Here is a 13,946-nt window from a genome sequence, read left to right as displayed (position 1 = left end):
AGTAGACTATTTCATCATCTCTGGTTCAGGAATTACAATGGGGTTTGTCATACCTTTTGTCACAGTTGCCTGAGTAAAGAGCACCCAACTCTATGTTATGCTGACGATTCTCCCCAAAATTTCAAAGACACAGAAAGTATGACTCCTGACGTTATTCAAATCACAACCTTTTTTCACCATTAAGTGTTCCACTTGAAAATGTTTTATAGCTATCTATAAACCTATAAAACAGCCCATAAGCCTCTGCAAAGTGGAACACTGCAAAGTGGAACAAGAGGTAGCTTGTAAGGCAACAGAACACTTTTAAGTCCATCTGACATCAGCATGCTTAATATATTTAAAACGGGAGGCCTTCTTACCTAGCATGCAAACACATTTGGCATTCTGATCAGGGTTCTCAAACAAGATTTCGCCACACCTCTGAAAGAGAAAGAACACAGTTATTTTAAGATTTCATATCAAGATTTCCAAGACAATACGTCCATGCAACCTAATGACCATATTATTCCACTCCTCATCCTCATGTGTTCTTTGGTTACCTGAGGCCAGGGACTTATGTCATGAGCAGAGATTTTCCTGGTAGTAAAACATTTTGGAGATAAGTTAGGATGGACAGTTCCTGCGTGCCTCCCGCCGCCTCCTGGCTAGGGCTAATTCTGTGTGCTTCTATAAGGAATGCTGGCCAAGGATACACTCAGCTTCAAAGGTTTCTATTTCAGTGGAAGGTATGCAACCCATTAGGACCAACAATCTGAGGTTAATCTCTCCCCTAATTGGACCGTATTCAGCGCCTAAATTACTCTAAACTACCCACTCCACAATCAAGCATAAATATTACCAAGTACCAGGCTAGGTGGCCTATACTTAACTCTCTGAACTTAGGAAAAAAAAAAAACCAACAAAGAAATGATTTAAAAAAGTGGCTTTTATAATGTTTTTCCTGAACCCAAAAACTCACGGAAAAATTAACTTTCATATCTATATCTTAGTTTTAACTTGCTTGTTAAAAGTTTTGTGCAAGACAAACTACAGAGATACAATCACTTATTTAAGAGTAGTCCATACTTATGTGACATACATAATTCAGAAATGATTGATATCTGGATATATAAGTAAATCCTCTGAATCAATTAGAAAATAACAACCCAACAGAAAAATGGATATAGGACACGAACAAGCAGTTCATGGAAGAGGATAGCTTCGTGGTCAGAACGCATAGAAAATATTTTTAGTCTAACCAAATTAAAGCTAGATCAGCAAATTAAAAATAAAATGGGATCCATTTTGAGTTCATTGGCTTAGCAAAACTTAGAAGTCTGGCAATACCAAAGGTTTTCAATAATGTAAATAAATGGATAACCTTACACATTGTGGAGGAGAGTGGAACTACTTTACAGAAGAATTGGCAAAGTCTGGTGGAGTTGAAATGTGCATATCCTATGACACAGCAAATCATCTTCTGAGTTTATAACTAGAGAAAGTCTCAGGTACAGCTTTAATGTACGGACACAAAACATATAAATAATATATTATTCATATATTGGAACACTACCCAGCAGTTAGAATGAATAAATCAGGGCTGCATACACTGCTTAAACATATATGACACATTCAGCATCTATATATAAAATGTGTAATGTTCAAATCTTATCAAATAAATATAAGGCTCAAATCACATAAAATGTATGTAATGTTTAAATCGTATACGGTTAAGCAAAAGAAAACCCCCAGAATCCTCAACAACCAAGCCTCCAATATGATGCAATTTTTTTTATGAAGCTGAAAATATCTAAAAATGGCACTTATTGTTCATGGATACATTAATTTATAGAAAAAGCATAAACACAGGCACTGGCACAATGAACGTCCAACTCAGGATAGGAAGAAGAGACAAAGAGTGATGAAATGTTGGAGGGCACACAGGGTATCAACTTTTCCCATAATGATTTGTTCCTTAAGTTTTCCTCTGAACTTTCTTCTATTTCATAATATAAAGGAATAACTCACATATGCACCACTCTGAATATAAAAACGGCTCTGTGCGCGTTGCTTCTCCTCACCCATCTGTTTTGGGCTTATCAGGCCATTTGGTAGCAGAGTGAACTGTCTGCCCCAGTGACTTGTTCTATCATTTATTTCCTTTGCCCTTAGGGAGTCTGGGGATGAGTTACATTCACACGTTCTCCTCTTTCTTTCTCTGTTCACCACTTAATTTCACTCCGGCCATTCTTTAAGATAGCTAGTGTATTATAAGGCAAAGTAATTTCTGGGGGAAAAAATTCCTGGCTGTAAGAACTTGCCTTGTTAACCCCTAATTATGAAATTCTTTGATACAAAGAGAGGCAGGTTGATATGGGAAAGGATGACTCAATTATATTCAAATCAATCCTTTTTTTTTTTTTGGATGGCCTGCTTGTGCACAAGGAGATTGGCAATTGGCTCAGGGACCTAAAAAAGAAGAATGTTGCTTTGATGAGCCAAGAAAATGGACTGGTGAGAAGGGGGGTTGGCAAGAGGGCATCTGATGTTAGATGGAGATGTCTGTATTACAAGTTCCTTTTTCCACCTACTCTGTTGACCTAGTATGATATTTCATCGTGTTATTTAATCTCTTCATGCTTCATTTCTTCATGAGTAACTTGGGGATGCTAATATATGCCACAAAGTCAAATCAGAGAGCAAATGTGTGGATTAATGACCCGTGCAGTCTGATCCTACTGTCTGTTCCTGTTTTGCTTGTGTTTGGCCCAGAGCTTAAACTCTTTCAGATCGCTGGGATACATTTCCTACATTACTTGCTTTTGAAAGTGGTATTTTTATGACTTGAAAGAGTTAATAATTATTTTTAAATGAAAGATCAATGTTTTCTAAAATGCTTTCAGCTCCTTGGCAAAACATAATCCTAGGAAGTGCTATCATTCCATATCCTGGGTTCTACAAGGAAATAATGCCGAGGTGCTCCCTTTACCCCTTTATCCTTTACTAATGACAAAGCCCATAGATGAGCAGTGGAAAAGCTTTCTTTGCAGGCGTTTCCAGCGGATGGCAGTTGGAGGTGGTAGAACTTTCCACAGTTCCCCAAAGACCAAGGGCAGCCTTATATTTGGCACTCGACAGGCACCGTGGTGTGGGTGGGATGCTGCTGCGCTGGTCCTACCCTCTTTTCTGGCTATATACAAATCCAGGGCCAGTTTCTGCAACTCCCATGAAGTATGCATTCCTTAACAGTCTTGGTCTTCTCAGGTTCACTGACCAGACAAGCTAATCACAAAGCAGGGAGTGTGGGTGCGGCAGCCCTTCCCACCGTGATGCAGTCTGCTTCCTCATCTTTGTCTCCCCGGGAGTCTGGAAAGTGGCTCAGGCACCTTGAACTAGTTCTTTGATTGCATTTCTTTGTAAAGTTACCTAATGATAGTAACAGATTTGAAAGCAATGCCCAAGAGGCAATCTGACTGGTCATCAGACTTGAAAGAAACCAGACTCTTCACAGTGCTTTTTCTCATTGATGTCAGTGTTCACGAGGCCTTCCCTGCCAGGCTCCTGCTTGCTCTGAACCCAGGGGGATGGCCAAGTTTGGGAGCTAAGTCACAGGTCCAAAGTCTCCAGAAACTGCAGAATTTGCCATTGGAGAAGGTCTTGAGCCCTGTTGGGTTCTCGGGCGCTGCAGCTCTCTTCCTTGACTGCTGAGGTCATGGAAACTCAACTGTAGGCCCTGCTATACCTGGTCACGTGTGTATCCTGCTGCTTTACGCCACCTTGACTTTAGGCCCGGTTCTGACCACCAGGCTTCTGCTTAATTCTCAGGTTCCTGGCTTTGCTTAGGGACTCCATCTTTGTTTTATTGCTTGTACCAGAACTACTGGGACCAACTCACCTTGTTCTTGCCCATCTCTCCTGTTAACACTGCCCCACCTGGGCGGCTGAGATACTCCTGGCATATGTTCTCATTCTATAGCATGTAGAGTATGTTGTTGTTGTTGTTAGGTGCTGTTGAGTCATTTCCGACTCATAGTGAACCTAGGTACTACAGAACGAAACATTGCCTGGTCCTGCGCATGCACACAATTGTTATGCTTGAGCACATTGTTGCAGTTACTGTGTAAATCCATCTCGTTGAGGGTCTTCCTCTTTTTTGATGACCCTCTACTTTACCAAGCATGATGCCCTTCTCCAAGGACTGATCCCTCCTTATAAGACGTCCAAAGTATGTAAGACGTAGTCTCGCCATTCTTGCTTCTAAGGAGCATTCTGGTTGTACTTCTAAGACAGATTTGATCATTCTTTTGGAGGTCCATGGTATATTCAGTATTCTTTGCCAACACCTCAATTCAAAGAAGTCAATTCTTCTTCGGTCTTCCTTATTGATTGTCTAGCTTTCGAATGCATATGATGAGATTGGAAATACCATGGCTTGGGTCAGGCACACCTTAGTCTTCAAGGTGACATCTTTACTTTTCAACACTTTAAAGAGATCTTTCGCAGCAGATTTGCCCAACGTAATACGTCATTTGATTTCTCGACTGCTGCTTCCATGGGTGTTGACTGTGCGTCCAAGTAAAATGAAATCCTTGACAAATTCAGCCTTTTCTCTGTTTATCATGATGTTGCTTATTGGTCCAGTTGTGAGGATTTTTGTTTTCTTTATGTTGAGGTGCAATCCATACTAAAGGCTGTGGTCTTTGATCTTCATCAGTAAGTGCTTCAAGTCCTTTTCATTTTCAGCAAGCAAAGTTGTGTCATCTGCATAACACAGGTTGTTAATGAGTTTTCCTCCAATCCTGATGCCCCATTCTTCATACAGTCCAGCGTCTCAAATTATTTGTTCAGCATACAGATTGAATAGGTATGGTGAAAGGACACAACCCTGACACATACCTTTCCTGACTTTAAACCATGCAGTATCCCCTTGTTCTGTCTGAATAACTGCCTCTTGATCTATGTATGGGTTCCTCATGAGCACCATTAAGTGTTCTGGAATTGCCATTTTTCACAACGTTATCCATAATTTGTTATGATCCACACAGTCAAATGCCTTTGCATAGTCAATAAAACACAGGTAAACATCTTTCTAGTATTCTCCACTTTCAGCTGGGATCCATCTGACATCAGCGATGATATCCCTGGTTCCATGTCTTCTTCTGAATCTGGCTTGAATTTCTGGCAGTTGCCTGTTGATATACTGCTGCAGACACTTTTGAATGATCTTCAGCAAAATATTTACTTGCGTGTGATATTTATGATATTGTTCAATATTTTCTCCATTCCGTTGGGTCACGTTTCTTGGGAATAGGCATAAATGTGGATCTGTTGCAGTCAGTTGGTGATGTGTACAGTGCCAACTTGACAAGAGGTGGACTGTGATCATTAAGATTATGTGTCAACTTGGCTGGGCCATGATTTTCAGTGTTTTGGCTTGTTCTGGATTCAGCAGCTGCTTCTTGTCATCTGACCTCTGGTCCTTGGGACTTGAGCTAGCAACTTACCTGTCAGCCCTGGGATTCATCAATCTTCACAGCTTGCAAGCAAGAGTCCTGCTCCCCAACTTGCTGATCTTGGATTTTCCAGCCCTTGCAGCTTCATGAATCAGGAGAAACCTTGGTATCTTGCCTGCCGATCATGGGATTTGTTGACATTCACAGCCTGTGGATGGGAGCCCTGCTCTCCAACCTGCTGATCTTGGGTTCACCAGCTTCTGTGGCTCTGTGATTTGGGAGAGGCATCTATCCTGATCCATGGACTTCGGATGTTACCAGCCTCTACAAGCACTTAAGCTGTTTCCTTGATATAAATCTCTCTCTTTATTTATTTATACACTTTACTGGCTTTGCTTCTCTAGAGAACTTACCCGAAGACATTTATTAGAGTATACTGTATGTGAATTTACATGTATAATGCCTGTCACCATCATAGACCTTAAGGAATCAAACCACCTCTTGCTAGTGTCCCTAATATGCCTCATCACATACCAAAAACAAAAAACAAAATCAAACCTGTTGCCGCTGAGTTGATTCTGACTCATAGCATTCCAACTCAGAATAGAACTGCCCCATAGAGTTTCTAAGGAACAGCCGGTGGATTTGAACTGCTGACCTTTTGGTTAGTAGCTGAACTCTTAACCACTGTGCCACCAGGACTTCCATTACATACCAAGCTTTCAGTAATTACTTGTGGACTAATAGATATCTAGCATTTATTGAGTCCATAATATGGGCAAAACATTGTTCTAAGTGCTGGATATATATCATCTCATACCCACATTATATACTTTGAATAAAGGAGAAAATTGAGGCACAGAGTACCACTCACTGTAGCATACTCTCCTGCAGTAAGCGAGAGAATGAACATCGACAGCTTACCTGGTGATTGACCAGTACACATAAACCAGTCGCAATGGAGTCTATTCTGACTCATGGCTACCCCATGTGTGTCAGAGTACAACTGCGCTCCATGGGTTTCCAATGGCTGATTTTTCAGAAATAGACCACAAAGACTTTCTTCCAAGGCACACATAAATTCTCACATATTGAATACTCTTGGCCTCCTCATTGCCTTGGCTGAGTAGAGTATCTCATCTTAGATTACATCCCCTTTTCTCACCCATTAGCCACTGACTGTGAGAGTTGTCATACTGGTGCAGTTCAAATCCTGTTGCTGTCTCCACTTATCTATTGTACTGTCATAGGTAATTTAGTTAGTTTTTCCAAACCTGATTTCTCATCTGTAAAACAGGATATTTACCTCATAGTATCATTGCAAGTTTAGTTTTTAATTCATTATGAACAAAAATATACTGAATTGTATTATTATAGATGATATTATAGTACAAAAATAAGAATGTAAATCTAACTCATACATTTAAGTTCTATTTGAATTCCCGTATTGTTATTTAGGATTAAAAATGAAAAAAAATTCTAATGGAAAATTCAGAATATTTCACAAGCTGGTTGCTAATATTTATTAAAAATTTTCTATTTTAAATCTAAAATTTGCCTTTTAATTAAGAACAAGATGGGTATGATAAAATAGTGCATCTATCATGTTGTTAGTTTTGTTGTTAAGTGCCTTCGAGTCTGTTCTGACTCGTAGCAACCCTACATACAACAAAAAGAAACACTACTCGGTCTGTATCTATCATAGTACATTAAAACTTTTGAAATTAAAAATATTTTATTTCCATTAGCCAAATCATACATTCCAGGAAGATGTACAATAAAACACATTTCTCTTATATGAACAGTATTTTTTTTATTGCTTTCATCATAAAATTAGTTGCAAAAATTACATTAGATATAATTTTAAAAATCACACTTCAGTATTCAGAAAATCTTTTTTTCCAAAGAAAATTATATCTGGTCTGATAATAATATTTAAATATTAGTAATAGTACCATGTTATACTCAAAAAGATTTGTTAGAAACAATGAAAGACTGACTTTTTGTTCCCATTGTTCAATTGGCAACACTTGCAGCTTTCTTAAGCCAGTTATTTTTCCTACTTCAAATAAGCTTTCACACATCTGAATGTTTTTATGAATACTTGATATCACTTGAATCTATTAGTCTCTCAACAGGCCTCCGACAGCTAATCCTTCTAGAGAAGGTGTCTCGGTATTATTTTTGAATGAGAGAAACATCAGCAAATAAATAAAACCAAAGGTAGAAATCCTTATTGCTTGGAGGTTTGCTGTAGTGTCAGCTGAGGCAATAATAATTTTCAGCAAGTACGTAATGTTAAATGTTATCAGCAAGCAATTAATAGGCTACAATTTTTATTATTTTCTTACCACCATTATAGTTAAAAAAAAAAAAAAACAGCATTGAAAAACCTAAAACCTGTTACTTTAGAGTCAGTTTCAACTCACAGGGACCCTATAGACAGAGTAGAACGGCTCCATAGGGCTTCCGAGGAGTGGCTGGTGGATCCAAACTGTCAACCGCTTTGGTTAACAGCCTAGCTCTTAACCACTGTACCACCAGGTCTCCTTTTTTAGCATGAGGCACTTATAAATTCATGGGAGAAGTAGGCTCTAGGCTTGGCCTTCAGGAACGACTGCAAAATTGACTCACCAGGAGAGTTGCTGGAAAGCCATAATTGGGAAGATGGGGAGCCAGGAAACATTACTGGAATTCCTGACTTCAAGAACACAGCACCATCACAATGATCCAGGGACTAGACAGCTATTGGCACAACTGCTTCTTGACACCCATAAAGCTTGTGCCTGACATTGAAATGCTGCTGCAAAAATGCAGAAAAACCCAACATCTCCATGACTGTGCTTGACAGCTCATTAAAAACAAAAACAAACACAAAAGAAACAACCTGACATATGACTAGACTTATTTTTAGAAAAAACCATCAAGACTGGGTTTCCTGAGCTTGAAAAAGTGCCAACTATTGTCAAACTACTCAGGCAGTTCCTAAAGTTAGGTGAAAGGTGAAGTGAGCTTCATCTGTGCCAGGAGCAACAAAGACAACCTGGAGTCGGCTAGGCTTCAGGCACAAGTTGTTTCTGAAAGGTCACAGCCTTGAAAGCCCTATGCAGCCATTCTACTCTGCACACATGGGGTCATCTTGAGTCAGAATTGACTCTACTACAACTAACAACAACAAAGTGCTGCCATGGGTGCTGCCACATGACCGGGAGATGCAATGGGATTAGGAAGGGAGCAACCTGACATTGAGAAGATTTTGAAACATGGGTTCACTTCCTTTCTTACATTCCCCCCAGCAGAAACATTTTTAGGACTGATGAAAGCCAGAACCCTAGAAGATAGGTCTGGAGAAAGTGTTTTAGGTCTTAGACAATGAAAAGATAGCTTCTGTTAAGAGGGAAGTTTGGAATTCCCTTAATATCTATCAAATCAGTGAATGAATGAAAGAACATTCAAAAAGACATTATTACTGAGTGCCTACTTTTTTACTTGTGCAGGCACTGTACTGTGAGCATGATATAAAACCAAGTGAGATTCAGGCCAGCATACACTTGTACGCTGATGTACTAATTGTGATTGCATTTGTTTTATTTGTTTATTTTTGAATCCCTAAGTATTTAGCATGATGCTAATGCATAATGGGCACTCAGAAATGTTAGTTAAATGAATGAATGTTAGTTAAATAAATCCTGGCTTCAGGAAGTTTATAACCTAGTCTGGAGTCAGAAATGCAGAAGGTAAAGGGGCACCCCAATGTTGGGGCACCCAGCTCTGTTCGAGGCTCTCAGAGAAGGCTTCTGAATGAGATGCTTACATTCCTGAGTCTAGAGGACAGGAAGGAGACAGCTAACAAAACAGGGGACTCCTCTAGGCATAGCCAAAGTTCAGATGTCTTGCTACCTGTTGCTGTCAGGTCTATTCCGACTCATAGCGACCATGTAGGACAGAGGGGAACTGCCCCCTAGGTTTCCCAAGCAGCGGCTGGTGGACTTGAACTGCCAGCCTTTTGGTTAGCAGCTGTACCTCTTATCCACTGCACCACCAGGGCTACAGATCTCTTGTTAGGATCCTTCAAGTAACCACCCATAATGGGAACAAAGCCAGGAGCTATGGTTAGAGAGATTAATTAAAGTGGTTGTCAAAGATAAGAGTGGAGGAAACCAGGGGCCAAATATTGATTTAAAAAATTATTTATAGACATGTTAGAGAGGCTGGATTTGCTCTGGAAGAGCTAGAATACTTAATGAATTCTTTTAGCATTGTAACGAACAATTGCAATACAATTGCACCAGATATCTCGTCACCGATAGTATCGGTCACAAATTTTTTGCCCATTTCTACCCTCGAGAGGGCACGAAGCCTGAGGTGTACCTTATTCTTTCCCTTGGACTATTCCACAGGATAGCCAAAAGAATTCCCACGCAGAACGCAGTTGAAGCCCTACTCTAGGCTGACTTCAGCAGCTGCTCAAGCCATCAGCACCCCGTGTTGAGCAGCACGTCACAATTTCCCAGTTTCCGGAGGATGTGTTTTCAGGGTCTTCTACTTTACCATGGCCCGAGTGCACGTTATTTTATGCAGTCCTGTCTTCTGTGTGGGTGGCATAGGCAGGCCTGAATCTCTAAACACTGCGGCAGCCCTTGGCACTCTGTTGCCAGAAGACGGCAGATTTGGAACTGGGGCTGATTTCAGCTCGAGCTCATGTTTTCCTTCCTAAGCTTTTCCAGTGAAAGAGCAGATTTCCATTCCAGGGCAGGCTGTGAAAACGTCAGACTAATAAGTTTTCAACAATCTGTCAGTGCAGATCTCCAGCAACAACCTGGCACTGCCTTTTTAATCAGGGCCTCATTGTCCAACCCAACCTCGGCCAGTCAAAATATGAGGCATACTAGTAACAGAAAAAAAAAAAAAAGAGAGAGATAATCACCTCGAGCTGAGCAGAAATTCTCAACAAATCCATTGTTGCCAACAGCCAACAGCAAATCTGTGGGCTACGTAACCCGAGGTGACCCTTGAGGAAGGGCCATCCCTCATAAACCTCTAATTAGCTATGGCTAGGAGTGACTTGAAAGATATTAATGCTATTGCTATTGGAAAATGAGCCTACCAGCTTTTAACAGCTTTGTTTTCTTCTTCTGTCAAAGAACAAAATGTTAGCTCAATGGCGTATGCTTTCTATTAGAGCAGTGCCAGCAAGAGCAGTCTCCAGAGAATCTCCCCGCACTTTATTACACATCCCTATTTTTAAATGTTTAAAAACTACTTATTATGAACCAAAACTTGGAAAACTTGATTTCAGCCCAGGAGTGTTTTTTTTTTTTTAAGTTATAAGCAAACATTCAGAACTCAGAACTGTGCTTTCTGTTATTTTGGCCCTGGATAGTAACAGGCGCTAGAAAGGCTATATTTCTAATGTCTGGTTGGACCTTCTACAAGGGGATCCTGGGGTCAGAGAGCTGCAGGTTTGGAGCCACTTAATCTTATGTTGTGTTCTTCAATTCAAGCAGCCTGACTCCATGCACCACTTTTAGTCCTGGCATTCCTTGCACATACTGAAATACACAATGAAAATCACATTGTCATCATGCAAAACGATGACTGTAAAATGACAACTTTAGCAGAATCTATGCCTGTGAAGGCTGATGGCAGGTGAAATATAACTGGAGTAAGGAGCCCTGGTGGTGCAATGGTGACATGCTTGGCTGCTAACTGAAAGGTTGTTGGTTCGAACCCACCAGTGGTTCCACGGGAGAAAAGGACTGGAAATCTGCACCCATACAGATTATGGCCTAGGAAACCCTATGGTGTGGTTCCACTCTGTCCTATAGTGTCACTATGAGTTGGAATTGACTTGATGGTGCACAACAACTATCTCTCTAATGCATCCAGGTATAGGACCTTAGTAGGCGTTTTGGTCCAAGGTCCTTAGGAAATAATTCTGGCATGGACTGTGAGAATCCCCAAATATCAGACAGAAGTACATATGCCACAATTCTTGATGAATGAAATTTTTCAGCACAATTTCATCTTTTATTAATCAACCCAGAGCCCCCAGGGTTCACAACTAGCTACAGATATTTTTCAGAGAGAAAGGTAGACACTTCTCTAAACGTAAAACAATTAAAGCCAATATATATTTAACCTATATATAAAATGAATGTTTAAAGATTAAGTCCATAGACACTTTGTGGTGGAGAATACAAGAAGCAATACAGAAAGAGACCAGACTGATGCATGTAATAGAAAGAACTTAGAACATCTGGGGTCAAATCCCAAATCTGTCCCTCACTAGCTGTGTAATCTTGGGCATATTACTATTTACCTTTTTGAACCTCATTGTAGAACAAAGGGAGGAACAATGCCCACCCCTTGTACTGGGTTGAATAGTGTCTCACCCCAAACTCATGTTTCCCTGGCATGTGACCTTACTTGGAAATAGGGCCTTAGCAAATGTAATTAGCTAAATTAGGATGAGGTCATACTGGATTAGGGGGGGCCTTAAGTCCAATGTGACTCATGGCCTTATAAGAAGAGGAAGATTTGGAGACACATGGACATACACAGGGAGAATGCCATGATGGCTGAGACATGGGTTGGAATGATGCATTTTCAAGCCAAGTAACGCTAAGGATTGCTACAACTACCAGAAGCCAGGAAAGAGACAAGAAAGTACTCTTCTCTAGAGCCTTCAGGGGGGACATGGCTTTGCCAACACCTTGATTTTAGACTTCTAGCCTCCAGAACTGTGAGAGAATAAATTTCTGTTGTTTTAAGGCACCCTGGTTGTGGTTCTTTGTTATAGCAACTGTAGCAAACTAATACATCCCTCAATTGAAATAATGTAATGTATATGAAGGCACCTTGTACAATCTAAAGTGGTAGTTGTTTTGTGGAAGAAAGGAGGTAGAAGTAGGAGAGGGCTATTTGGCCGTACTGTGTACAAGATATAAAACACTGTTCTTCGGCATAGGTCATGGGGTTTTCTCAGTGGGAAAAATTGCTCTTCCCATCACGGCAAACACTGGTCCTTCAGAGGATTACCTGCAAAGCCAAAGGCCTAGAAAACAGAAGTTGGTAGGGTAGGATGGAGGTGATAAGCTCAAAGCTGGGCAGAGTAGCAGCCTGAGAGAGAGGAGGATGGAGAGGGAGAGAGAAAGGCAGGAGAGTGTAGTGCAAGCTGCAGTCAAGAAAGAACGTGAAAAAGAAAGAGGGACTGGGTGAGGGTTTCCAGCAGGGACAGCACAGCTCCAGTACCAGAAACACACACTGTCAATCTAGGAGGGAACCCGGAGACCACTGTGGTCAACCAAGTCATTTTACACATGTAGAAAACAAGCAAGGTCCCATGGAGGCTGGGTCACTCTCCATTCCAGGGTCTTATGATGATCAGAGTCTGGACTCTTGAGCCAGCTTGCCTGGGTTCAAATCAAGATTAAATATTGACAAAATACGCCACCTTGGGTAAGTTATTCAATATTCTTTGCCTCATTTTCCTTATATGTAAAATGAGAATAATATTACTATCTACCTCATGGGTTTATCATGAAGCTTGAATGAGTTAATATAGTAAAGCACTTAGAATAGTGCCTGGTACATAGTAAGCATGGAGTCCCTGGGAGGCACCAGTGGTTAAGTGCTCTATTACTAACTAAAAGGCTGGTGGTTTGAACCCACCTAGAGGTACCTTGGAAGACAGGCCTGGCACTCTGCTTCTGAAAGGTCACAGCCTTGAAAATCCTGTGGAACAGTTCTATTCTGCACACATGGGGTCATTCTGAATCAGAATCAAGTTGACGTCAACCAATAACAACAACACTCAGTAAGCACCTAATTAATACTGGTGGTATTATTTCCAAGAATATACAATTACTTGTTGGCAGAAAAGCCATGAAAACTGGGACTTTTTCAACTGCCATCTAAGTTGTCTCCTTAGAATCAACCTTAAGCCATAGCTGTGGGCATCTACAAGCCCCTGAAGGATACATTAAAGGACAGAAACCTGTAATACCTGTTAGATGGGAGTGTCTATCAAATATATGTTTAATGAATGAGTGGGAAATCAGAGAGAAAGAGCAGATGAAAAACTGAATCAGTCTTGACTGGACAACTATTTCCAACTCCTGAAAGAGAAGAGTTTGAACATCTAAAGCAACTTTTATTGACTATTCTTTCAAAATATTCATTCAGCAACCCTTCACTGGGGGCTTTCCATGGATTAGGTGCTGACATATCTGTAGTTAGCTGCTTATGCTGAATATATTAAATTCAGTACAGTTTATCTCTATTTTGATTACATTACTCTCAAGTAATTTTTATTTGTTTATTTGTCTCAATTAAGAAAGATTAATTAGGCATTGGGAAAAGTTGACTCTGACAGGTTTTCTCCAGACCATCTGGATTCTAGAGTGATGCCCAGGAACTGTCTAACCCTGCGTGGTCTTTGAGGCACCGTTTTCTTTGGCATCGAGGATAAAGGAGAACACAATTGGGTCTGGGAAAGAGGAAGTTCCCCAT

General features: G+C 40.5%; 1 protein-coding gene across 2 annotated transcripts in view; it reads right to left on the bottom strand.

Annotated features, from left to right (window-relative positions):
- PDE7B (phosphodiesterase 7B) overlaps nt 1–13,946 on the bottom strand; it is a 377,725-nt gene that overhangs the window by 264,331 nt on the left and 99,448 nt on the right. For both annotated transcript variants that reach the window (XM_064291204.1, XM_010590438.3), the window contains exon 2: nt 360–420. Coding sequence is in view for 1 of the 2 variants with exons in the window: in XM_010590438.3 (XP_010588740.1) it covers nt 360–420 (61 nt within the window). In the remaining variant the exon portion in view is untranslated. The remainder of the gene's footprint in view (nt 1–359; nt 421–13,946) is intronic.

This window comes from Loxodonta africana, chromosome 1, assembly GCF_030014295.1.
Source record: "Loxodonta africana isolate mLoxAfr1 chromosome 1, mLoxAfr1.hap2, whole genome shotgun sequence".
Classification (NCBI taxonomy): domain Eukaryota; kingdom Metazoa; phylum Chordata; class Mammalia; order Proboscidea; family Elephantidae; genus Loxodonta; species Loxodonta africana.
This window is presented reverse-complemented; position numbering and strand designations above follow the sequence as displayed.